This window comes from Nerophis ophidion, linkage group LG11 (genome assembly GCF_033978795.1).
Source record: "Nerophis ophidion isolate RoL-2023_Sa linkage group LG11, RoL_Noph_v1.0, whole genome shotgun sequence".
Classification (NCBI taxonomy): domain Eukaryota; kingdom Metazoa; phylum Chordata; class Actinopteri; order Syngnathiformes; family Syngnathidae; genus Nerophis; species Nerophis ophidion.
This window is the reverse complement of record NC_084621.1, coordinates 5689913-5717437: the sequence shown is the minus strand read 5'-3', so window position 1 is coordinate 5717437 and position 27525 is coordinate 5689913. Positions and strand designations below refer to the sequence as shown.

General features: G+C 40.7%; 1 protein-coding gene across 2 annotated transcripts in view; it reads right to left on the bottom strand.

The window, feature by feature from the left end:
* grik2 (glutamate receptor, ionotropic, kainate 2) overlaps nt 1–27525 on the bottom strand; it is a 607548-nt gene that overhangs the window by 99059 nt on the left and 480964 nt on the right. For both annotated transcript variants that reach the window (XM_061914965.1, XM_061914966.1), the window contains exon 13: nt 11454–11572. In XM_061914965.1, the coding sequence (XP_061770949.1) occupies nt 11454–11572 (119 nt within the window). The remainder of the gene's footprint in view (nt 1–11453; nt 11573–27525) is intronic.

The window sequence follows — 27525 nt, the reverse complement described above, 5'->3', positions numbered from 1 at the left end:
CCGAGCGGGCCGGGACGGTAAAATCCCGGCATGATAACTTAAAAATAAAGACAACTTCAGATTGTTTTCTTTGTTTAAAAATACAGGTGTTGTTCATATTATTAGAATGTCATGAAAAAGTTGATTTATTTCAGTAATTAAATTCAGAACATCAACCTTACATATTATATCAATTCATTACACACATAGTGATATATTTGAAATGTGTATTTCTTTAAATTTTGATGATTAGTACTGAAAATTACTGAAAATCCCAAATCCAGTATCTCAGAAAATTAGAATATTAGTTACGACTATCCATCCATCCATCTTCTTCCGCTTATCAAAGGTCGGTCGGCGCGGGGGCAGCAGCCTAAGCAGGGAAACCCAGACTTCCCTCTCCCCAGCCACTTCGTCTAGGTCTTCCCGGGGGATCCCGAGGCGTTCCCAGGCCAGCCGGGAGACATAGTCTTCCCAACGTGTCCTGGGTCTTCCCCGTGGCCTCCTACCGGTTGGACGTGCCCTAAACACCTCCCTCGGGAGGCGTTCGGGTGGCATCCTGACCAGATGCCCGAACCACCTCATCTGGCTCCTCTCGATGTGGAGGAGCAGCGGCTTTACTTTGAGTTCCTCCCGGATGGCAGAGCTTCTCACCCTATCTCTAAGGGAGAGACCTGGAAACTCATTTGGGCCGCTTGTACCCGTGATCTTATCCTTTCGGTCATGACCCAAAGCTCATGACCATAGGTGAGGATGGGAACGTAGATCGACCGGTAAATTGAGAGCTTTGCCTTCCGGCTCAGCTCCTTCTTCACCACAACAGATCGGTACAACGTCCGCATTACTGAAGACGCCGCACCGATCCGCCTGTCGATCTCACGATCCACTCTTCCCTCACTCGTGAACAAGACTCCTAGGTACTTGAACTCCTCCACTTGGGGCAGGGTCTCCTCCCCAACCCGGAGATGGCACTCCACCCTTTTCCGGGAGAGAATCACTGTTGCACTCCTCAAGTGTTATGAGAGCCCAGGTTGCTTTAATCGTGGCCTTCAGCTCTTCAGCATTGTTGGGTCTGGCATCTGGCATCTTCCGCTTCACAATACCCCATAGCTTTTCTATGGGGTTAAGGTCAGGTGAGTTTGCAGGCCAATCAAGAACAGGGATACCATGGTCCTTAAACCAGGAACTGGTAGATTTGGCACTGTGTGCAGGTGCCAAGTCATGTTGGAAAATAAAATCTTCACCTCCATAAAATTGGCAGCATAAAAAGTTCTAAAACGTCCTGGTAGACTGCTGCATTGACCCTAGACCTCAGGAAACACAGTGGACCAACACCAGCAGATGACATGGCACCCCAGACCATTACCCATTGTGGAAATTTGACACTGGACTTCAGGCAACGTGGATTCTGTGCCTCTCCTGTCTTCCTCCAGACTCTGGGACCTTGATTTCCAAAGGAGATACAATATGTACTTTCATTTGAAAACATAACTTTGGACCACTCAGCAGCAGTCCAGTCCTTTTTGTCCTGAGCCCAGGCGAGACGCTTTTGACGTTGTCTTATTCAAGAGTGGCTTTACACAAGGAAGCCCATATCTTGCATACGTCGGTGCGTGGTGGTTCTTGAAGCACTGACTCCAGCTGCAGTCCACTCTTTGTGGATCCCCACCACATTTTTGAATCAGTTTTGTTTGACAATCCTCTCCAGGGCACGGTTATCCCTCTTGCTTGTACACTTTTTCTACCACCTCTTTGTCTTCCCTTCGCCTCTCTATTAATGTGCTTGGACACAGAGCTCTGGGAACATCCAACCTCTTTGGCAATGACCTTTTGTGTCTTGCCCTCCTTCTTTAAAGTATCAATGGTCATCTTTTGGACAGTTGTCAAGTCGGCAGTCTTCCTCATGATTGTGTGTCATACAGAATCAAAATGAGAGACCATTTAAAGGCTTTTCCAGGTGTTTTGAGTTAGTTAGCTAATTAGAGTGTGGCACCAGGTGTCTTCAATATCTGACCTTTTCACCATATTCTAATTTTCTGAGATGTTGAATTTAGGGTTTTCAGCACTGACTCCAGCTGCAGTCCACTCTTTGTGGATCTCCCCCACATTTATGAATAGGTTTTGTTTGACAATCCTCTCCAGGGCGCGGTTATCCCTCTTCCTTGTACACTTTTTTTCTACCACATCTTTGTCTTCCCTTCGCCTCTCTATTAATGTGCTTGGACACAGAGCTCTGGGAACATCCAACCTCTTTGGCAATGACCTTTTTTGTCTTGCCCTCCTTCTTTAAAGTATCATCTTTTGGACAGTTGTCAAGTCAGCAGTCTTCCCCGTGATTGTGTGTCATACAGAATCAAAACGAGAGACCATTTAAAGGCTTTTCCAGGTGTTTTGAGTTAGTTAGCTAATTAGAGTGTGGCAGCAGGTGTCTTCAATATCTGACCTTTTCACCATATTCTAATTTTCTGAGATGTTGAATTTAGGGTTTTCAGCACTGACTCCAGCTGCAGTCCACTCTTTGTGGATGTCCCCCACACATTTTTGAATAGGTTTTGTTTGACAATCCTCTCCAGGGCACGGTTATACCTCTTGCTTGTACACTTTTTTCGACCACATCTTTGTCTTCCCTTCGCCTCTCTATTAATGTGCTTGGACACAGAGCTCTGGGAACATCCAACCTCTTTGGCAATGACCTTTTGTGTCTTGCCCTCCTTCTTTAAAGTATCATCTTTTGGACAGTTGTCAAGTCAGCAGTCTTCCCCATGATTGTGTGTCATACAGAATCAAAACGAGAGACCGTTTAAAGGCTTTTCCAGGTGTTTTGAGTTAGTTAGCTAATTAGAGTGTGGCACCAGGTGTCTTCAATATCTGACCTTTTCACCATATTCTAATTTTCTGAGATGTTGAATTTTAGGGTTTTCAGCACTGACTCCAGCTGCAGTCCACTCTTTGTGGATCCCCCCCACATTTTTGAATCGGTTTTGTTTGACAATCCTCTCCAGGGCGCGGTTATCCCTCTTGCTTTTACACTTTTTCACCATATTCTAATTTTCTGAGATGTTGAATTTAGGGTTTTCATTGGTTGTCAGCTATAATCATCTCCTTTTTGGCCCAAAAAAACACTTGAAATGTATCAGTCTGTTTGGAATGAATGTATACATTCTACAAGTTTGACTTTCTAAATGGAATTAATGAAATAAATCAACTTTTTCCATGGTATTCTAATAATTTGACCAGCACCTGTATAACGAGCACATTCAGAAAATGCACTAATTATATAATGTTGGGGTTTTTTTATACTTACAGTCGTGGTCAAAAGTTTACATACGCTTGTAAAGATATACTTTTTAGGTCATGTATATGCTTACTTGGTGCATGTATGTGTCATACCTCAGCAACCAAAAGGAGATTTTGTAACATGTAAGCTGTTTTGTTAAGGTGTTATTATTATTATACCAAATAATACATGGCAAAAATCCGTTTGAATTGAGAATGGATAAACACAAACATCAAATATACAGTCGTGGTCATAAGTTTACGTACACTTGTACAGAACATAATGTTAAAGTTAAAGTACCAATGATTGTCACACACACACTAGGTGTGGCCAAATTATTCTCTGCATTTGACCCATCACCCTTGATCACCCCCTGGGAGGTGAGGGGAGCAGTGGGCAGCAGCGGTGCAGCGCCCGGGAATCATTTTTTGGTGATTTTTTACACACTGATGTCGCTTGAGGGAACGAAGGTCCGTTATATCATCGCTTATGTGCAGTGATTTCTCCAGATTCTCTGAACCTTTTGATGGTATTACGGACCGCAGATGGTGAAATCCCTAAATTTCTTGCAATGGCCCGTTGAGAAAATGTTGTTTTTAAACTGTTTGAAAATTTGCTCACACATTTGTTCACAAAGTGCTGACTGTTTCCCAATCCTTGTTTGTGAATGACTGAGCATTTCATGGAAGCTGTTTTTATACCCAATCCTGGCACCCACCTGTTGCCAATTAGCCTGCACACCTGTGGGATGTTCCATATAAGTGTTTGATGAGCATTCCTCAACTTTATCAGTATTTATAATGTCATGGCTGTCTTGAGTTTCCAATCATTTCTACAAATCTTATTTTTAAGTCGTAAGTAAGTAAATAAGTATGAGTTTATTTCGAACATGCAAGTAAATAAATAAATGATAAATGGGTTGTACTTGTATAGCGTTTTTCTACCTTCAAGGTACTCAAAGCGCTTTGACACTACTTCCACATTTACCCATTCACACACACATTCACACACTGATGGAGGGAGCTGCCATGCAAGGCGCCAACCAGCACCCATCAGGAGCAAGGGTGAAGTGTCTTGCTCAGGACACAACGGACGTGACGAGGTTGGTACTAGGTGGGAATTGAACCAGTGACCCTCGGGTTGCGCACAGCCACTCTCCCACTGCGCCACGCCGTCCCTACAAGCATACAACAATTTCCAGTTTCTCTTTCCAACATTTTCGAAAAGAACTAGGAAGAAGCAGAGCTTATTTAATCCTTTTCTTTTACATAACAGTTGCTAAAACTTTTCTTCATTTCCTCTTCTCAATGTCTTCACAATATACTCCATAAGTAATTAAATAAAAATAAATAGATACATAATTGTTGAAGTTTTATTCCATACGATGAGATAAGTAAGATTATTTTGAGAATTAAAGAATGAATGGGTGAATAAATATTTTTTTGTGATTGGAGCAAAAAAACATTCATGAAGTTTGGTTCTTTTATGAATTTATTATGGGTCTACTGAAAATTTGACTAAATCTGCTGGGGCAAAAGTTTACATACAGCAATGTTAATGTTTGCTTACATGTCCCTTGCCAAGTTTAAGGCGCTTTTGGCAACTTTCTGGTTGAATTTTTGACCACTCCTCTTGACAAAATGAGTGCAGTTCAGCTCAATGTGTTGGTTTTCTGACAAGGACTTGTTTCTTCAGCATTGTTTAAGTCAGGACCTTACCCTCACGTTTGACACCCCTGGTTTAGAAAAACGTATATCGACGACTAAATCACTTTGAAGAGTTGTTGGCGTAAGTGAAACATGTATAGTCAGGTTTTTTGCAAAGAAGGCATGCAGTTTTAGTGTGACTACCTGCACACCTTGTCCAATCATAAACCACCATGTAAAAAAAAAATGAGATTCAAGCAAAATACAACCTTTCGCACGGTTATGGAAGAAAAATAAACACATTATTTAAAACAGACTCTTACCCTCCTGCAGTAACTGGCACAGACAAAAAGGTCGATCCTTGAGGTTTGAAAGTAACCCAAGCTAAACTTGGTTGGGGCTGACTGTCATGTACCCAAGGTAACGTCATGACCAAACAGCACATCTCACAGTTTTCTGGGGGGCGAGGGGCAAGCCACCCGGCCGGGGAGCCTCTCTACGTCGCACAGTTACCATAAAACGAAACACATCCGAACATAAAATGAATGAGTACCGTCTTATTTCCTGAGGATGTTTTAACGCCTCTAATCCACCGTCTTTGGTTCGAATGAAGCGGATATATTTTACATTTTGATTATATCCTTTCTGAAACAAAATTATTAAATAACTATTTCAATCATTCATCTTTTACTGTGGTTTCGAATCAAGTCGGAAATGCAAAATATTACAAACACAAATATTCTTAGGGTGTTTATTCGATTCGCAACTTGACTGTTCAGATTGTCACAGCAGACGTTTTGTTTCACCTCTCATCTGAGCAGCAAACAAGGATGGCGGTATCCCTGATGACTGTTTCTGTGCTGGCAGAGGTCTCACTTCGCTGTCGTTTTGCATGACAATAGATCAAAACCATTTTTGTCTGGGCATGTCCCCGTGCTGGATCCTGCACCAGGCTCCCAAACTACAGTATAGGTGCCCTTTCAAAGACTGTGAGCATGAACTGATGAAACTTGCTCGAATAGGAGGCGAAATATCTCTATATATATATATATTATATACATATATACATATAAATATATATATATATAGGTGTGGGAAAAATCACAAGACTACTTCATCTCTACAGAACTGTTTCATGAGGGGTTCCCTCAATCATCAGATTTTAATGGAAGCATTCACATACAGTGGTTTATATAGGGCACAGAGTGGGTGGGTACAGGCAGGCGTAGGGCGTGGTGATTGGCTCATGTGTTACCTAGGAAGTGTTTCCGTCCGTGGCGGCATGTTGAAATGATTTCACTGCGCTTGTTGAGGGATGACAGGTCTGGATGATGTATAATAAACAGTTTCTCTTTCAAGCATAGGTTGCATCTTTTATTACCACTGTTGTAAGGTGTGCTGGATGCAAGAATTTGCCATGTTATTGAATATTCAACATTATTGTCTTTGAGGTTCCAAATGTGCTTGCTGAGTTCTGTAGAATTCCGCAAAGTCTGGTTTCTCAAGGAGGCCTTGTGATTATTCCATCTGGTTTTAATCGCTCCTTCGGTTAATCCTACGTACGTGTCGGATGTGTTAATGACCTTGCGTGTTACCTTTGCTTGGTAAACGACTGATGTTTGTAAGCACCCCGTCGTTGAGAGGGCAATCGGGTTTCTTGCGACAGTTACATTCCTTGAGGAAGGAATGTAAGGAATGTAGCTGTCACAAGAAACCTGATTGCCCTCTATAGTTGAGAGGGCAATCAGGTTTCTTGCGTATGTATGTATGTATGTATGTATGTATGTATATATATGTATGTATGTATGTATATGTATATAATGTATAAAATCTCCTGATGATTGAGGGAACCCCAATCTGTAGAGATGAAGTAGTCTTGTGATTTTTCCCACACATACATATATATATATATATATATATATATATATATATATATATATATATACACACACAAACAAACACATGCAGTTGGGGATAGGTCGATTGGCAACACTAAATTTTCCCTAGTGTGTGAATGTGAGTGTGAATGTTGTCTGTCTATCTGTGTTGGCCCTGTGATGAGGTGGCGACTTGTCCAGGGTGTACGCCGCCTTCTGCCCGATTGTAGCTGAGATAGGCGACAGCGCCCCCCGCGACCCCATAAGGGAATAAGCGGTAAAAAATGGATGGATATATATATATATATATATATATATATATATATATATATATATATGTAGGTGTGGGAAAAATCTCCTGATGATTGAGGGAACCCCTCATGAAACAGATCTGTAGAGATGAAGTAGTCTTGTGATTTTTTCCCACACCTACATATTGCGCTCTACCACGGTATCGAGCACTATTCTCTGGATAATCCAATCAAGATATATATATATATGTATATATATATATATATATATATAAATGTGTGTATGTATGGGCGATACTACAAATATCCGTATCGATCCAATACCAAGTAGTTACAGGGGCAGTCTTAGTGTTCAAACTTCCAATTTTTACGATCATTAAATGATCACATTTCAGATCACAACTGTAATCCGACAAATTTCACAGGATGATAGAATATCTATTATTGAATATCGTATCCACATATTAATATTGTATCTGAGCTACTGTGTAGAACAATTTCCCTTTGTGGATCATGAAAGTTTGTCTAAGTCTAGGTGTAATATTCAATAAAGGCAGCAGCACAACAAACTTATTTATCGAGCTGAGTGGGGGGGAAAGCAATTTAATACGGTGCGAACTTAACCGCAACAACAATAAACTCCACCTAAAAAGCAATGTATTGTGGGTAAATCATATACACTAAGTACCATGTATGATGAAAAAGGAGAACAATGCACATTACGAACACTGAAGTAGTCGCTCTGCACGTCCAAACCAGACAGCTCGCGCTGCTGCAAAACTATTGCGGAAGTATAAATTATTTAATCATCAATATAGTGATAAATAACATGTGCCATGAAGTGTACATTGTATATAACATCAGTATATATCTACAGGGAGCCCAGATTATACAGTAAACTATTTACTTGTACCTTTATTTGCGTAAAATCTATAATACATCATTTTTATTTACAGTATTTTATTCAAATGTATTAAGCTTATCGATTTGTACTGGAGTTTATTTATCTGCAATGCTGCAATTTTGTTTATATAAGTTTTTTTTTTCTTTTAAGACAATAAAGTTTTAAGTTTGCACTTTATTGAAGTGTGAAGTGAATTTTATTTATATAGCGCTTTTCTCAAGTGACTCAAAGCGTTTTACATAGTGAAACCCAATATCTAAGTTACATTTTTTTTTTGGGGTGGGTGGTACTGGGAGCAGGTGGGTAAAGTGTCTTGCCCAGGGACACAACGGCAGTGACTAGGATGGTGGAAGCGGGGATCGAACCTGCAACCCTCAAGATGCTGGCACAGCCGCTCTACCAACCGAGCTATAATGCTATATTAACTACATTATTAATCTCAATATCCATCCATCCATCCATTTTCTACCGCTTATTCCCTTCTGGGGTCGCGGGGGGCGCTGGCGCCTATCTCAGCTACAATCGGGCGGAAGGCGGGGTACACCCTGGACATCGCAGAAACTCAATATTGGAGATTATTTATTTGCATGCAATGTAAATTGCTACATTTTTTTACATAAATATTGCCTCCCAGAGGAAGCTCTAGATTTATCCATCCATCCATCCATCATCTTCCGCTTATCCGAGGTCGGGTCGCGGGGGCAACAGCCTAAGCAGGGAAGCCCAGACTTCCCTCTCCCCAGCCACTTCGTCTAGCTCTTCCCGGGGGATCCCGAGGCGTTCCCAGGCCAGCCGGGAGACATAGTCTTCCCAACGTGTCCTGGGTCTTCCCCGTGGCCTCCCTAGGGAGGCGTTCGGGTGGCATCCTGACCAGATGCCCGAACCACCTCATCTGGCTCCTCTCGATGTGGAGGAGCAACGGATTTACTTTGAGTTCCTCCCGGATGGCAGAGCTTCTCACCCTATCTCTAAGGCGGAGGAAATTCATTTCGGCCGCTTGTACCCGTGATCTTATCCTTAGATTTAGTTTTTGTTTAATATTTGCATTAAAAGTACACTTTATATCTGGTATTGAAAGAATTGGAATTTTTCTAAGAGTAAGAAACTGTCATTTCCCACTACTAGTTTTTGATCAATTACAATTTGAGATCGCAAAAAGCCGCTGCCTGACCAGGGCTCAGAAAATTAGTCCACCCACATCCACCAAGGACTGTTTTCACTGCTGGATTCTAGAAAGAAGTTCCGCAGCCTCCATAGCAAAACCTCCAGGTTCTGTAACAGCTTCTTCCCTCAGGCCATAAGACTCTTGAACGCATCATAATAATCCCCTCAATTCCCCCCAAAAACAGACTATAAAGACAATATAACATACATCCATAAACGTGGATACATATGCAATAATGAAATATATTTATCCGTACAGTAATAGATTTATATATGCACCTTATTGTTCTTTTAACCTGTTCTACAAAGAGCTAATGCAACAACTTGTTGCTTTTATCCGTACTGTAAAGTTCAAATTTGAATGACAATAAAGTCTAAGTCTAAAACTTGTTTTGGATCATTTTTGTCATTGGTATTCGTTGGTTTCTTTAAAAAGTAGGGAAAAATCAGAGATTTAATTTTCAGACCATACCTATTTTACTTCTAAAACAATCTAAACAGTCCTTTTGCGATCGATACGATGCCCTGAGAACACAACGACCTGAATAATTGAGAATTTTCACAAGAGAAAAACATGTTTTGAACCTTCTACTTCTTATTTTTTGCTACATTTCTAACCATCCAATCTGTGAATCGTCGTGATTGGGCTTCATTCCGTGGCAAAAAGCAAGGCAGAACCATGCATTCCAGGCCCTGAACTCATCGTCCGCTGCTTTGAAAACTCCTCATTTAGAGATACTCATTAATCCCTTAGGGCAGGGGTCGGGAACATTTTTGGCAGAGAGAGCTAAGCAGCCAAATATTTCAAAATGTATTTCCGTAAGAGTCATATAATATTTTTTTTTAACACTGAACACAACTAAACGCGTGCATTTTTAAATAAGACCAACATTTCTAGACTATAATAAGTCTCTTATTCTTTGTAATATTATTGTTATTTTGAAGCTAACTGTGGAAGGGGCGTGGCCTGCAGCGAAGCGGGGTGAAGTGAAGTGAATTATATTTATATAGCGCTTTTCTCTAGTGACTCAACGCGCTTTACATAGTGTAACCCAATATCTAAATAACATTTAAACCAGTGTGGGTGGCACTGGGAGCAGGTGGGTAAAGTACCTTGCCCAGGGACACAACGGCAGTGACTAGGATGGTGGAAGCGGGAATCGAACCTGCAACCCTCAAGTTGCTGGCATGGCCACTCTACCAACCGAGCTAAACCGTGATCCCCAATCTTTTTGTATCTGCGGACCGGTCAACCCTTAATAATTTGTCCCGTGGCCCGGCTGGGGGGGGGGGGGGGGGTATTTTTATTTTTTATTTTTTATTTTTTTCTTTGTCATGAAAAAGGGGAGGTTTTTGTGGTTTAGGCATCTATGGCATTTTACATAGTGAAACCCAATATCTAAGTTAAAATTTTTTTTGGGGGTGGGTGGCACTGGGAGCAGGTGGGTAAAGTGCCTTGCCCAAGGACACAACGGCAGTGACTAGGATGGCGGAAGCGGGAATCGAACCTCAAGTTGCTAGCAGGGCCGCTCTACCAACCGAGCTACGCCGCCCAAGGTCTTGCCAGAACCGGCCTCGAAATCAGCGACGGGTGCGTAGATGGCCCAGCTGGGCCTGGTTATCTAATCACCTGTCGCTCTGTTTACAAACGGCAGCCAGGAGGAGGGACGTGGTTGGGGCTGGAGCCAGAGCGCGAGCGAGAACGAAAGAGAAAAAGACAATTCCTGGAAAGCAACCGAGCGACTTATTGAAAAGTAAAACAATATTGTAACCCTGAAACAGGCTCTCATGTCGGTGCTTGGTGGTCTGAAGAACCCCACACTAACCAATAATAAATAAATTACTTCTTACCATTAACGCAACTTCTTGAACATAAAAATGCATGAGGATGTTTTGTATTTTGAACGTTATTTTTAACCCTGTGATTACCAGTGGAATTATTCGTTATTTTTCGGGTTAAGCAATGTCAGCTCAGATTTATCCGAGAGCCAGATGCAGTCATCAAAAGAGCCACATCCGGCCCTCGAGCCATAGGTTCCCTACCCCTGCCTTAGGGGAAATGAAGGCGACACCTGATCTATTGCATGCATCTTCAATGATTCAAGGTGATATTTCGTTCTCAATGACTTCCCACGGCTTAGTCGTTTGAAGCCCTCAGTTTTTATAAACTTACCTGTTCTAATGCTTAAAGAAATCTGAGTGCGCGAGCATGCTCTAAAAAAAACGCTACCAATGATGCTTCCGGCGACATGCACAGAGGCTCCCATGCGTCGGGGCGCGGGACAAGTGCGAGTTTGACCCCCCAGCAAAACGTGGGACTTGTGCTAGGAATAAAGGGCAGGCAGAGGCGTCTACCTTGCTGCATGAGAGCTCCAACTCCGAACCAGAAACTATTTAGCAGGGTGAAATTGTTTTCCACTACGTCCGAGTCAGGGTTGCAAGGGTGGGGGTTATACCACTCGTAGGGACTAAACCTGTGGCGATTGACAAAAGAACACACACATGTTTATTGCAGTTGCATGGAGACAAATGGAGGGAAGGTACTTTTACGTGCATCACACCTGGGGAGACGGAAATGAAACATATTAGTCATTATCAATATGGTTAGCACACATTTTAAATAAGTACAACTCACTTCTTCATTCTCAGTCAGTAAATTACAAACCCTGTTCCCATATGAGTTGGGAAATTGTGTTAGATGTAAATATAAACAGAATACAAATCAGTTTCAACCCATATTCAATTGAATGCACTAGAAAGACAAGATATTTGATGTTGAAACTCACACTTAATTTTTTTGAGCAAATAATAATTAACTTAGAAATTCATGGCTGCAACACGTGCCAAAGTAGTTGGGAAAGGGCATGTTCACCACTGTGTTACATCACCTTTTCTTTTAACAACACTCAATAAACGTTTGGGAAATGAGGAAACTAATTGTTGAAGCTTTGAAAGTGGAATTCTTTCCCGTTTTTGTTTTATGTAAAATCTGGGTATTATCTTCGACCCAACTCTCTCCTTTGAGTCACACATTAAAAGCGTTACTAAAACGGCCTTCTTTCATCTCCGTAATATCGCTAAAATTCGCTCCATTCTGTCCACTAAAGACGCTGAGATCATTATCCATGCGTTTGTTACGTCTCGTCTCGATTACTGTAACGTATTATTTTCGGGTCTCCCCATGTCTAGCATTAAAAGATTACAGTTGGTACAAAATGCGGCTGCTAGACTTTTGACAAGAACAAGAAAGTTTGATCACATTACACCTGTACTGGCTCACCTGCACTGGCTTCCTGTGCACTTAAGATGTGACTTTAAGGTTTTACTACTTACGTATAAAATACTACACGGTCTAGCTCCATCCTATCTTGCCGATTGTATTGTACCATATGTCCCGGCAAGAAATCTGCGTTCAAAGGACTCCGGCTTATTAGTGATTCCCAGAGCCCAAAAAAAGTCTGCGGGCTATAGAGCGTTTTCCGTTCGGGCTCCAGTACTCTGGAATGCCCTCCCGGTAACAGTTCGAGATGCCACCTCAGTAGAAGCATTTAAGTCTCACCTTAAAACTCATCTGTATACTCTAGCCTTTAAATAGACCTCCTTTTTAGACTAGTTGATCTGCCGCTTCTTTTCTTTTTCCTATGTCCCCCCCTCCCTTGTGGAGGGGGTCCGGTCCGATGACCATGGATGAAGTACTGGCTGTCCAGAGTCGAGACCCAGGATGGACCGCTCGTCGGGACCCAGGATGGACCGCTCGCCTGTATCGGTTGGGGACATCTCTACGCTGCTGATCCGCTTGAGATGGTTTCCTGTGGACGGGACTCTCGCTGCTGTGTTGGAGCCACTATGGATTGAACTTTCACAGTATCATGTTAGACCCGCTCGACATCCATTGCTTTCGGTCCCCTAGAGGGGGGGGGGGTTGCCCACATCTGAGGTCCTCTCCAAGGTTTCTCATAGTCAGCATTGTCACTGGCGTCCCACTGGATGTGAATTCTCCCTGCCCACTGGGTGTGAGTTTTCCTTGCCCTTTTGTGGGTTCTTCCGAGGATGTTGTAGTCGTAATGATTTGTGCAGTCCTTTGAGACATTTGTGATTTGGGGCTATATAAATAAACATTGATTGATTGATGTTACGCCCGTGTGGCATCGCGGTACCGGGTTCGATTCCCTTCGAGGATGCGTCAAAATTGAACACAGCAAAGGTACGTTTTAACACATTTATTCTACAACAATGATCTAAGAAACAAAACACTTGAGCTAACAAGAAGGAAACCGAAGACGCTAGTATGAGAACTAGGTGTTACAAAATGCAAACTAAACCGGGTTCGATTCCCTCGAGGATGCGTCAAACTTGAACACAGCAAAGGTACGTTTTAACAGATTTATTCTACAACAATGATCTAAGAAACAAAACACTTGAGCTAACAAAAGGGAAACCGAAGACGCTAGTTCGAGAACTAGGTGTTACAAAATGCAAACTAAACCGGGTTCGATTCCCTCGAGGATGCGTCAAAATTGAACACAGCAAAGGTACGTTTTAACAGATTTATTCTACAACAATGATCTAAGAAACAAAACACTTGAGCTAACAAAAAGGAAACCGAAGACGCTAGTTCGAGAACTAGGTGTTACAAAATGCAAACTAAACCGGGTTCGATTCCCTCGAGGATGCGTCAAAATTGAACACAGCAAAGGTACGTTTTAACACATTTATTCTACAACAATGATCTAAGAAACAAAACCCTGGAGCTAACAAGAAGGAAACCGAAGACGCTAGTATGAGAACTAGGTGTTACAAAATGCAAACTAAACCGGGTTCGATTCCCTCGAGGATGCGTCAAAATTGAACACAGCAAAGGTAAGTTTTAACACATTTATTCTACAACAATGATCTAAGAAACAAAACACTGGAGCTAACAAGAAGGAAACCGAAGACGCTAGTATGAGAACTAGGTGTTACAAAATGCAAACTAAACAGGGTTCGATTCCCTCGAGGATGCGTCAAAATTGAACACAGCAAAGGTACGTTTTAACACATTTATTCTACAACAATGATCTAAGAAACAAAACCCTGGAGCTAACAAGAAGGAAACCGAAGACGCTAGTATGAGAACTAGGTGTTACAAAATGCAAACTAAACCGGGTTCGATTCCCTCGAGGATGCGTCAAAATTGAACACAGCAAAGGTACGTTTTAACACATGTATTCTACAACAATGATCCAAGAAACAAAACACTTGAGCTAACAAAAAGGAAACCGAAGACGCTAGTATGAGAACTAGGTGTTACAAAATGCAAACTAAACCGGGTTCGATTCCCTCGAGGATGCGTCAAAATTGAACACAGCAAAGGTACGTTTTAACAGATTTATTCTACAACAATGATCTAAGAAACAAAACACTGGAGCTAACAAAAAGGAAACCGAAGACGCTAGTTCGAGAACTAGGTGTTACAAAATGCAAACTAAACCGACCCGTAGGCACAAAAGAGAAAACAAAACTTTCAACAGTCCGAGGTCTCCGTTGTCGTATTTCACGCTTCACAATGCGCCACACATTTTCGATGGGAGACAGGTCTGGCAAAGAAAGTACCCGCACTCTTTTTTTTACGAAGCCACGCTGTTGTAACACGTGCTGAATGTGGCTTGGCATGGTCTTGCTGAAATAAGCAGGGGCGTACATGAAAAAGACGTTCCAAAACCTGTATGTACTTTTCAGAATTAATGGTGACTTCACAGATGTGTAAGAGAAGCCGGCGGCGTTTCTGGATGTTGTTGATAAATGGCTTTCACTTTGCATTGTAGAGCTTTAACTTGCAATTACAGATGTAGCGACACATTGTGTTTAATGACAGTGGTTTTCTGAAGTGTTCCTGAGCTCATTTAGTGATATTCTTTAGAGAGATGGATAGTACTTTATTAATTCCTTCAGGAGAGTTCCTTCAGGAATATTTAAATTCCAGCAGCAGTGCACAGAGTTGAGATCAATTTAAAAAAAAAAAAACAACTAAAAAGTAAATAATGGGGGTTTAAATGGAAACAAAATAGAGAAATATTACAATAAGAATAAAAAATAAAAAGCAACAATGGGAATAAAAATACAACAGTAAAATAAGACTATAACAAGAGAGATTGATGTCATTTTTGATGTCATTCAATGTTTGTTTCCGGCCATGTTGCTCACGTGGAGTAATTTTTCCAGGTTCTCTGAACCTTTTGATGATATTATGGAGCGTAGATGTTGAAATCCCTAAATGTCTTGCAATTGCACTTTGAGCAACGTTGTCCTTAAACTGTTTAACTATTTGCTCACACAGTTGTGGACAAAGGGGTGTACCTCGCCCCATCCTTTCTTGTGAAAAACTGAGCAATTTTTTTGGAAGCTCTTTTTATACCCAATCATGGCACTCACCTGTTCCCAATTAGCCTGCACACCTGGGGCAAGTTCCAAATAAGTGTTTGATGAGCATTCCTCGAATTTATCAGTATTTATTGCCACCTTTCCCAACTTCTTTGTCACGTGTTGCTGGCATTTAATTCTAAAGTTAATAATTATTTGCACAATTTTTTTTTTTTATCAGTTTAAACATCAAATATGTTGTCTTTGTAGCATATTCGACTGAATATGGGTTGAAAATTATTCGCAATTCATTGTATTCCGTTTATATTTACTTTTCTACCCCTTATTCCCTTTTTGGGGTCACGGGGGGCGCTAACACAATTTCCCAACTCATATGGAAACGGGGTTTGTAAATACATTGTATTATGATGGTGATTATATAAAATGCATTTCACAAAACTATTTCAAATGCTTTTAAAACCTTTTAAAAAGCAGGTTCAAATTGATATCATTAATAAAATAAGCAATCTAATATCAAAGGCAAGTTCTACCCAGAAGGTTCTGAAAATTAAATCCATTGTCCTTCTGGACGAATATTCATTTGCGGCGAGTCACACGCTTCCCGCTCCCCTCGCCCCTCGTGAAGATTCTGCCGGCGCCCTCACTCGACACGGTCCTGACAAGAAGATCATTCTCATTTATTTACGTAAAAATTGAAGTGACACTGCATTAGGAGAGGTCGATGGCGCTCCGATCACATGTGATGACTTGATTTGATTTGTCCGAGTGAGACTCCAGTTGTTTAACAGATGTTTGACTAATCACATTTTTTATGCGAGGTGTGAACTCGACCCAGTCTGGGCCTTTTTTTTTTGGTTGTCGTGATCCGTGGTCCGGATCATGTTGTGTTTGGTTATGTTCGGTTTGTTTTTGGACTCTGTTAGAATAATTATGTATGTATAATCACACTAAATTTAGTATGCTTAAAGTCCGTTGCTTCAGTTATTAGCTATTGGGCTCAAGTTGGACTTTTTCCTAATATATGCAAGGACAAAACTTCTTGTCTAAGGCCACAGATGTTATCAACACGCGGACAAAGCGGGGACAAGGCGAAATCACAAAGCCCCAGCCCATTCCGTCACGTACTGTGCGTCCTGGACCTGATTTGCATAATATATGTGACCACTCCTCTTAGAAGCGGCCTCAGTGATGTTAACTATGGAATTCTGAATAAAATGAGGGAGGCGGGAGCTGAACCTTAGAGAATAGGGCGAGACTGTGACTAAAGTGTTCAGTGCCATGCATTCTCCTCATGAGCTAAATTGAACTCGGTCTCTGCATGATTCCTTGCGTCTTGTCCGATTAATAGATGTCGTCGGTGTTTGAACCTGACAGACTCCTTTGGTTCCTGTTTGTGCACCTCCTGAGTTTGTTTAGTCACTATGGTTACTTATGATTTTCACCTGCCTTTTACGCTCACCTGTTGCTTATCAGAGACTCTATTTAAGCCTGCCTTTTCCGGTCACTTGTCGTGGCTTCATTGTTTGCTTCACGCTCATTTCAAGTAAGATTTGTCTGTTCCCTAGCCTATGCTAAGTCTTACCTTCTCGTTTGTTAGGCACGCTTGCCGTTTTGTTGTTTTTGCCTGTACCTTGGTAGTTGGATGATTTATGAAGGGTAAATCAAGTCCGACCTTCAAGCTTTCGTCCGGAGTTGTAAGTTTTGCATCCCGGGAGAACAAACCGCAACAGGCTGCACACCCGATCGTGACAAAATTGTCACCCAATGGGGATGTTCCGATAAGGGTTTTCGACCATTCGTGAGTGGGATCGACCAATACCGATCACATGTATTACCTGCACGTTTTTAAATGTGTTTACGGTGAATGCTATTAACAGTTTAACGATACCAATACAACATTTAAACTCCTTATTCACGTTTATTACATACACTTGTTTAAACCAAAAAATTAAGTCAATAACTACACAAAATGTAAAAACTAATACCTGCTACTCGTCCAAATAGTTGTCTTCCTGTGTCCAAGGAATTACTGGACGAGGAAATGTGTAAACGTTAACAAAAACAGAACAAAATAAATTATTTTGAGAAAAAAATATCACTCTAGTATTGATCATAGCCTGATTAGGGGTGTCCCGATTTAAGTCCCATCTTGAAACTCATTTAAATAGACCCCCCCTTTTAGACCAGTTGATCTGCCGTCTCTTTTTCTGCTCTGCGGTTATTAGCTGACCACAGATGAAGCGCTAGCTGTTCAAAGTCAGAACCCGGGGTGGACCACTCATTTGGGGACATCTCTCACTTGTCTCCACTCAAGATGACCCCCTGCTGGCCCCACTATGGACTGGACTCTCACACTATTAACTAGATCCACTCCACGTCCATTGCACCGGGGTCCCCGCATCTGTGGTCCTCTCCAAGGTTTCTCATTGTATCCCATTGGGTTGAGTTCTTTCTTGCCCTGATGTGGGATCTGAGCCGAGGATGACGTTGTGGCTTGTGCAGCCCTTTGAGACACTTGTAGTTAAGGGCTATAAAAATACACTTTGATTTATTGATGATGTTGATATTGGATATGCTGTCAGATATCAGCCAAAAACAAGTATTGGATTTTATTGACTTGCATCTAAAATCTCTGATACAAGCGTTTACTTTAAATGTCCTCCAGTAAGCACATAAGGTTTGTCTTTTCTTGTAATTCAGTGAAATGATTTACAAAAGACATACACTGTAGGTTATATGCCCATGGTTCTCAAATGTTATTTACTGAAAACCACTTAAAAAAAATACAGTGTCCAAGTACCACCATAATGACCAACATTAACTTACAGCGACGCAGTAGGCCTAAGTACTCATTAAAAACAAGGCAGATGTTTTATTTATGTAAACATATTTCATATTTTTGGCCACCGTAACATTACGCATAATTTCAATCAATCAATCAATGTTTATTTATATAGCCCTAACTCACAAATGTCTCAAAGGGCTGCGCAAACCACTACGACTACGACATCCTCGGAAGAACCCACATAAGGGCAAGGAAAACTCACACCCAGTGGGAAGCCAGTGACGATGAGGACTATGACAAACCTTGGAGAGGACCTCAAATGTGGCAACCCCCCCGACCAGATGCCCGAACCACCTCATCTGGCTCCTCTCAATCAATCAATCAATCAATCAATCAATGTTTATTTATATAGCCCCAAATCACAAATGTCTCAAAGGACTGCACAAATCATTACGACTACAACATCCTCGGAAGAACCCACAAAAGGGCAAGGAAAACTCACACCCAGTGGGCAGGGAGAATTCACATCCAGTGGGACGCCAGTGACGATGATGACTATGAGAAACCTTGGAGAGGACCTCAAATGTGGGCAACCCCCCCCCCTCTAGGGGACCGAAAGCAATGGATGTCGAGCGGGTCTAACATGATACTGTGAAAGTTCAATCCATAGTGGCTCCAACACAGCCGCGAGAGTTCAGCTCAAAGCGGATCCAAGACAGCAGCGAGAGTCCCGTCCACAGGAAACCATCCCAAGCGGAGGCGGATCAGCAGCGTATAGATGTCCCCAACCGATACACAGGCGAGCGGTCCATCCTGGGTCCCGACGAGCGGTCCATCCTGGGTCTCGACTCTGGACAGCCAGTACTTCATCCATGGTCATCGGACCGGACCCCCTCCACAAGGGAGGGGGGGACAGAGGAGTAAAAGAAAAGAAGCGGCAGATCAACTGGTCTAAAAAGGAGGTCTATTTAAAGGCTAGAGTATACAAATGAGTTTTAAGGTGCTTCTACTGAGGTGGCATCTCGAACTGTTACCGGCAGGGCATTCCAGAGTACTGGAGCCCGAAATGAAAACGCTCTATAGCCCGCAGACTTTTTTTGGGCTTTGGGAATCACTAATAAGCCGGAGTCCTTTGAACGCAGATTTCTTGCCGGGACATATGGTACAATACAATCGGCAAGATAGGATGGAGCTAGACCGTGTAGTATTTTATACGTAAGTAGTAAAACCTTAAAGTCACATCTTAAGTGCACAGGAAGCCAGTGCAGGTGAGCCAGTACAGGTGTAATGTGATCAAACTTTCTTGTTCTTGTCAAAAGTCTAGCAGCCGCATTTTGTACCAACTGAATTTGAAGAGTAACACTGTGTATGAATTTAGGAAAATAAAACACTGTACTTTTATCAAGTGATTTTGTTTTGACATACCACCAGATGGAGCAAGTGGTACATGTATCACTATTTGAGAATTACTGCTAAAGACTATTAGGCGCTAGAAGCTACACAACGGCTAAGCACACCTAGCAGACAAGCTAGATATACAGTACTTAAAAAATATCCTTTTTTGAACACCACATTTGTCAATATCAACATATTAAATCACTATAGGCGCAAATAAATGCAGATACGAAGTCTCCAAAGCAGAAGCGTACTAGAGAGTATCCAGTAACAAACGTGTCCGCATCATTCAACTTACTTCATCAAGATGTTAACTTCATCAAATTATTGTCACCACTGGGTGTTGCCGAAAAACAATTAACACTCCACTTCAATTAAAGAAGTGAAGTGAAGTGAATTATATTTATATAGCGCTTTTCTCTAGTGACTCAATGCGCTTTTACATAGTGAAACCCAATATCTAAGTTACATTTAAACCAGTGTGGCTGGCACTGGGAGCAGGTGGGTAAAGTGTCTTGCCCAAGGACACAACGGCAGTGACTAGGATGGCGGATGCGGGAATCGAACCTGCGACCCTTTAAGTTGCTGGCACGGCCACTCTACCAACCAAGCTAAGACAGGATAAGACCATTCCAGACAGTTAATAATAACTAGTTTAGTGTTTTTCATACCATTGTTTTCTGTTTTGTGCTGATATCGTAATGGACCAATGTCAATATCGTCTTTTGATTGATTGATTGATACTTTTATTAGGAGATTGCACAGTTAAGTCCATATTCCGTACAATTGACCACTAAATGGTAAGTTTTTCAACTTGTTTAAGTCGGGGTCCACGTTATTTAAATTCATGGTAGGCCTATACCCAATCCTGCGATATAGGTATTGAATCAAAAGTGAAAAAGTAGTACGGGGACACCCCTAATCCTGATACTGTCCTTGGTATCCACACCACAATCTATGGATCGATCCACCCTCTTATTATTAATTTACTTGTTAAATACTGCTTATTTCTCCTCTAACGTGGTTCCATCTACACTTTAAACTTTACTAAGCACGTATTTCTTGGTTGTGTCACGCCAAATATCTTCCCCCCCCCATTTACTTCCGGGGTCATGATTAATACAGACGTTTTGTTAACGCTATATTATAAAAATATAACGCTATATTATAAAAATACAGACGTTTTGTTAACCCTATATTATGAAAAAAAATTAAAAATCAATTTACAAACACAAGCTATGGGATGACACATTTACTTCCGGGGTCACGTTTCCTCTTATGTCATCCCGTAGCTTGTGTTTGTAAATTGTTTTTTAAATTTTTTTATAATATAGCGTTAACAAAACGTCTGTTTTTTATAATATAGCGTTATATTTTTATAATATAGCGTTATATTTTTATAATATAGCGTTAACAAAACGTCTGTATTTTTATAATATAGCGTTATATTTTTATAATATAGCGTTATATTTTTATAATATAGCGTTATATTTTTATAATATAGCGTTATATTTTTATAATATAGCGTTAACAAAACGTCTGTATTTTTATAATATAGCGTTATATTTTTATAATACAGCGTTAACAAAACGTCTGTATTTTTATAATATAGCGTTGTATTTTTATAATATAGCGTTATATTTTTATAATATAGCGTTATATTTTTATAATATAGCGTTAACAAAACGTCTGTATTTTTATAATATAGTGTTATATTTTTATAATATAGCGTTATATTTTTATAATATAGCGTTATATTTTTATAATATAGCGTTAACAAAACGTCTGTATTTTTATAATATAGCGTTATATTTTTATAATATAGCGTTAACAAAACGTCTGTATTTTTATAATATAGCGTTATATTTTTATAATATAGCGTTATATTTTTATAATATAGCGTTAACAAAACGTCTGTATTTTTAAAATATAGTGTTATATTTTTATAATATAGCGTTATATTTTTATAATATAGCGTTAACAAAACGTCTGTATTTTTATAATATAGCGTTATATTTTTATAATATAGCGTTAACAAAACGTCTGTATTTTTATAATATAGCGTTATATTTTTATAATATAGCGTTTTATTTTTATAATATAGCGTTAACAAAACGTCTGTATTTTTATAATATAGCGTTATATTTTTATAATATAACGTTATATTTTTATAATATAGCGTTATATTTTTATAATATAGCGTTATATTGTTATAATATAGTGTTATATTTTTATAATATAGCGTTATATTTTTATAATATAGCGTTATATTTTTATAATATAGCGTTATATTTTTATAATATAGCGTTATATTTTTATAATATAGCGTTAACAAAACGTCTGTATTTTTATAATATAGCGTTATATTTTTATAATATAGCGTTATATTTTTATAATATAGCGTTTTATTTTTATAATATAGCGTTAACAAAACGTCTGTATTTTTATAATATAGCGTTATATTTTTATAATATAGCGTTATATTTTTATAATATAGCGTTATATTTTTATAATATAGCGTTAACAAAACGTCTGTATTTTTATAATATAGCGTTATATTTTTATAATATAGCGTTATATTTTTATAATATAGCGTTATATTTTTATAATATAGCGTTAACAAAATGTCTGTATTAATCATGACCCCGGAAGTAAATGGGGGGGGGGAAGGTTTTTGTAGGGAGAAGTAATTTGGCGTGACAGTTGCTCACTTAGTGGTTAGCTTAGCTATTAGCATCCCTGCTCCTGGTTTGATCTCAATGTGTGTGCCATGTTAAACCCTGTCCTCCAGTGATAATGGTACTTGCTAATGATACTTAACATACTAAGACATGCAGTTTATTTGCCCTAACGAACATGATTAATTTTTAGCTTAGAGCAGCGGCTTCACATAATTAGCTGCTAGCCGCTTGTCAGCCGGGAGCGCTAGCAATGGTGTCGGATTGGAATTAAAAGGCATTAATCGGCGAAAATAGGCCGATACTGTTCAGCGACTGATTGATTGGCACATCCCTAGTGAATATAATAAATGTTTTATAAAAGATGTCTGTGTATCGCAGGGGTGTCAAAGTCAAGGCCCTTTATGCCTGATATTTGATTAGTATTAGAACCGGCCCGCAGGCCACAGCCGCCTGCTGCTGTTTTGCACGCACCAATACTCCATCATAATCATAATACCTGGGGGTGTAGTGAGGGGCATTGTGTACTCCCTCGTCCCAGGAAGAATGCTTTGCGGAAATCTTTTATTTATAGATCTGTATCGCTCTGGAATAACCTGCCTCAAATTCTAACCAGCATTGAAAGTAAACTGTTTTTTAAAAGGGAAGTCATATTTTTTCTGAGTCCGTAAATGATTTTTGTTTGGTTCTGTATTGTGTTGTTATGTTTATATGGTAATTATTATTCTGTGACTGTAAATTATTTGGTTGTTTTCTTATTGATAGTTTTATTTTTAATTTAATTTTTTTTTCTGTGTTGTGTAGTTATAATTATATGCTTTTTTTTGTAATTGTATTGAGTTTGTGGACCCCAGGAAGACTAGTGGGTTGCTGTGGCAACCAGCTAATGGGGATCCTTAATGAAAATCTAAATCAGTGTTGGCACTAAGGATTTTCAAAATGGGGTCCCAGGGACCCCATCAAGTACTTGGTGAAGCAATTTTCTAAAATTTGCAATTTAAAAATGTCATCTTACGGCATTATTGCATTGCTCAACAAAAAATAAGTTATTAAGGACTAAATGTAAAACATTTTTTTACTGAATACTATTTATTAGTCATGTGAATATTACGACAACTCCCGATTCTGTTCGGATTCTTGGGGTGACAATTAGATCCAGAATTGTTTTTCGATTTTTGCAATATATATTTCTGTATTATTCCATCAAGTCATTAAAAATGGGGCCCCACAGTACATTTTTGGGGTCCCATTTTTTTGTAACCGTTTTGAAAACAAATGATAAATGTATGCATTATCCTGTTACATCTCACATTCTATTGTGTTTTGGAAAAAGGTTGTCATAAACGTTACTTAATTCACTTGAAAAAACAATACAAAAGAAAACAATTGTTTTATGTATATGTAAATGTATTCAGTTATAAACATTCATTCATTTTCTTCTTTCCTTCCTGGATCAAAACTTTACCGCGGCCTGTATTTTTATTTTTAATGTAATTTTATTTTCAGAATGTGTTCTATTTTTGACCAAAGTAAGACAAAAAAAACAATCTGAAGTTTTTGTTTTTTAGTTTTAATGCCATGATTCTGTCACACTGCGGTGAGGGATGTTTTGTCTTGTTTTTTGTTTTTTTTGTCTTCTTAATTGCATGTTTTATTTTGAAAAGCAATTCTTCTTGTTTCAGACCACTTGCCCTTCCTCTTGTGTCATCAGTCTGACATGATCCCTGACCCCTGTATGTTTCCACCTGTTTCCCATTACCCTCATGTGTCATATAAGCTCACGCCTCCCCCCTAGAGTGTTCGTGCCTGTCTCGCTTCCATGTCTATGTCCATGCCTTGCCTCGTCCCACGGTTATTTTCCTGGATCCTGAATTCCCACGCTGCTATTTGGAATTTGACTTCTTCTCCTCCTTAGTAGAGTGAATTTTGTTATTTAGTTTTTTTTCAACCGAAGTAGTGAGTTATCATTTTTTTTCCTACTAATCTTTCTTTCCTCAAATTTTTCGAGTGATTTTTTGTTTACCATTATTGGATTAAGATTAGTATGAAATTTCATAGTCATTGTTTTCTTCCTCCTGTTGGAGCGTTTTATGTTAATAAGTTTCATAGCAGCGACGGCGCAAAATATAGTTTTTCTTTGTTTTTGTATTTTTCTCCTTTTAGGGGTGATTCTCGGTTATTCCCTTTTTTGGAACCTTTTTCACCGACCGTTTTTGTTATTTGTAGATATTGTATTACTCCGACTCTGGAGGTGAAAGAGCCGTCAAAATAAAAGCCCTACTAAGTAGCCCTAGTCTGCATCTGACTTCATTCCTTTGTCCAAGCCTGACGGATTTTAATAATTTTACGGACCGCGTGTGCACAGATTTTCCTTCCACGCGGCCCCTGAGCTAAAATGAGTTTGACACCCCTGACGTATCGATAGTAGAAGCATTTAAGTCTCATCTTAAAACTCATCTGTATACTCTAGCCTTTAAATAGACCTCCTTTTTAGACCAGTTGATCTGCCGCTTCTTTTCTTTCTCCTATGTCCCCCCCTCCCTTGTGGAGGGGGTCCGGTCCGATGACCATGGATGAAGTACTGACTGTCCAGAGTCGAGACCCAGGATGGACCGCTCGCCTGTATCGGTTGGGGACATCTCTACGCTGCTGATCCGCTTGAGATGGTTTCCTGTGGACGGGACTCTCGCTGCTGTCTTAGAGCCACTATGGATTGAACTTTCACAGTATCATGTTAGACCCGCTCGACATCCATTGCTTTCGGTCCCCTAGAGGGGGCGGGGGGTTGCCCACATCTGAGGTCCTCTCCAAGGTTTCTCATAGTCAGCATTGTCACTGGCGTCCCACTGGATGTGAATTCTCCCTGCCCACTGGGTGTGAGTTTTCCTTGCCCTTTTGTGGGTTCTTCCGAGGATGTTGTAGTCGTAATGATTTGTGCAGTCCTTTGAGACATTTGTGATTTGGGGCTATATAAATAAACATTGATGATGATGATGATGATGATGATACCATGACTCACTCAGCTGCAACCTGAGTTATTCACTTTACTCTTATATCGTAGTTAATGGTGTTTTTGAGTATTTTAAGAGCATAATGGCGACACACAGGTCAAAAGGCAACAAGTCCAAGTCCTTTCGATGAAGTTGTGAAAAGCCAATCACCAACCGCCATGACAGTGACGGCGGCTAGTCTAGTGCCAGGGTTGGTCAGAAACTACCGGATGAATGGCGTCATAGACGGCTTTACAACTCGACCCTTCTTCCATTGTCACACTTTCATTTCAATTACACCGTCCTTGCATTATCTCGGGTCATCTTGCGCCGCAACCGGAGGTATTTTTACTCTGGAATGCCCTCCCGGTAACAGTTCGAGATGCTACCTCAGTAGAAGCATTTAAGTCTCACCTTAAAACTCATCTGTATACTCTAGCCTTTAAATAGACCTCCTTTTTAGACCAGTTGATCTGCCGCTTCTTTTCTTTCTCCTATGTCCCCCCCTCCCTTGTGGAGGGGGTCCGGTCCGATGACCATGGATGAAGTACTGACTGTCCAGAGTCGAGACCCAGGATGGACCGCTCGTCGGGACCCAGGATGGACCGCTCGCCTGTATAGGTTGGGGACATCTCTACGCTGCTGATCCGCTTGAGATGGTTTCCTGTGGACGGGACTCTCGCTGCTGTCTTGGAGCCACTATGGATTGAACTTTCACAGTATCATGTTAGACCCGCTCGACATCCATTGCTTTCGGTCCCCTAGAGGGGGCGGGGGGTTGCCCACATCTGAGGTCCTCTCCAAGGTTTCTCATAGTCAGCATTGTCACTGGCGTCCCACTGGATGTGAATTCTCCCTGCCCACTGGGTGTGAGTTTTCCTTGCCCTTTTGTGGGTTCTTCCGAGGATGTTGTAGTCGTAATGATTTGTGCAGTCCTTTGAGACATTTGTGATTTGGGGCTATATAAATAAACATTGATGATGATGATGATGATGATACCATGACTCACTCAGCTGCAACCTGAGTTAATCACTTTACTCTTATATCGTAGTTAATGGTGTTTTCGAGTATTTTAAGAGCATATTGGCGACACACAGGTCAAAAGGCAACAAGTCTAAGTCCTTTCGATGAAGTTGTGAAAAGCCAATCACCAACCGCCATGACAGTGACGGCGGCTAGTCTAGTGGCAGGGTTGGTCAGAAACTACCGGAATGAATGGCGTCATAGACGGCGATACAACTCGACCCTTCTTCCATTGTCACACTGTCATTTCAATTACACCGTCCTTGCATTATCTCGGGTCAACTTGCGCCGCGACCGGAGGTATTTTTACTCTGGAATGCCCTCCCGGTAACAGTTCGAGATGCTACCTCAGTAGAAGCATTTAAGTCTCACCTTAAAACTCATCTGTATACTCTAGCCTTTAAATAGACCTCCTTTTTAGACCAGTTGATCTGCCGCTTCTTTTCTTTTTCCTATGTCCCCCCCTCCCTTGTGGAGGGGGTCCGGTCCGATGACCATGGATGAAGTACTGACTGTCCAGAGTCGAGACCCAGGATGGACCGCTCGCCTGTATTAGTTGGGGACATCTCTACGCTGCTGATCCGCTTGAGATGGTTTCCTGTGGACGGGACTCTCGCTGCTGTCTTGGAGCCACTATGGATTGAACTTTCACAGTATCATGTTAGACCCGCTCGACATCCATTGCTTTCGGTCCCCTAGAGGGGGCGGGGGGTTGCCCACATCTGAGGTCCTCTCCAAGGTTTCTCATAGTCAGCATTGTCACTGGCGTCCCACTGGATGTGAATTCTCCCTGCCCACTGGGTGTGAGTTTTCCTTGCCCTTTTGTGGGTTCTTCCGAGGATGTTGTAGTCGTAATGATTTGTGCAGTCCTTTGAGACATTTGTGATTTGGGGCTATATAAATAAACATTGATTGATTGATTTTTTTTTAGCACGGTCGGATAAGCCGGGGTGAAAAATGAGGCATTCACTCATACGTGAGCAATGTCCGTCTTGTATCCTTTCACAGGAGCAGAAATGTCAAGATATCTTTGTTATAATGGTGACACCTACGTCCACGTATGAGGTTGAGACCACCGGCATTATTTCTGCAGAGGCATGGGAGTGACGTGAAATAGCTGCACTGGTAGTCGTTGTAAATGTTTAGTTGGAATATTTTTCAAAGGGGAACATTATCACCGGACCTATGTAAGCATC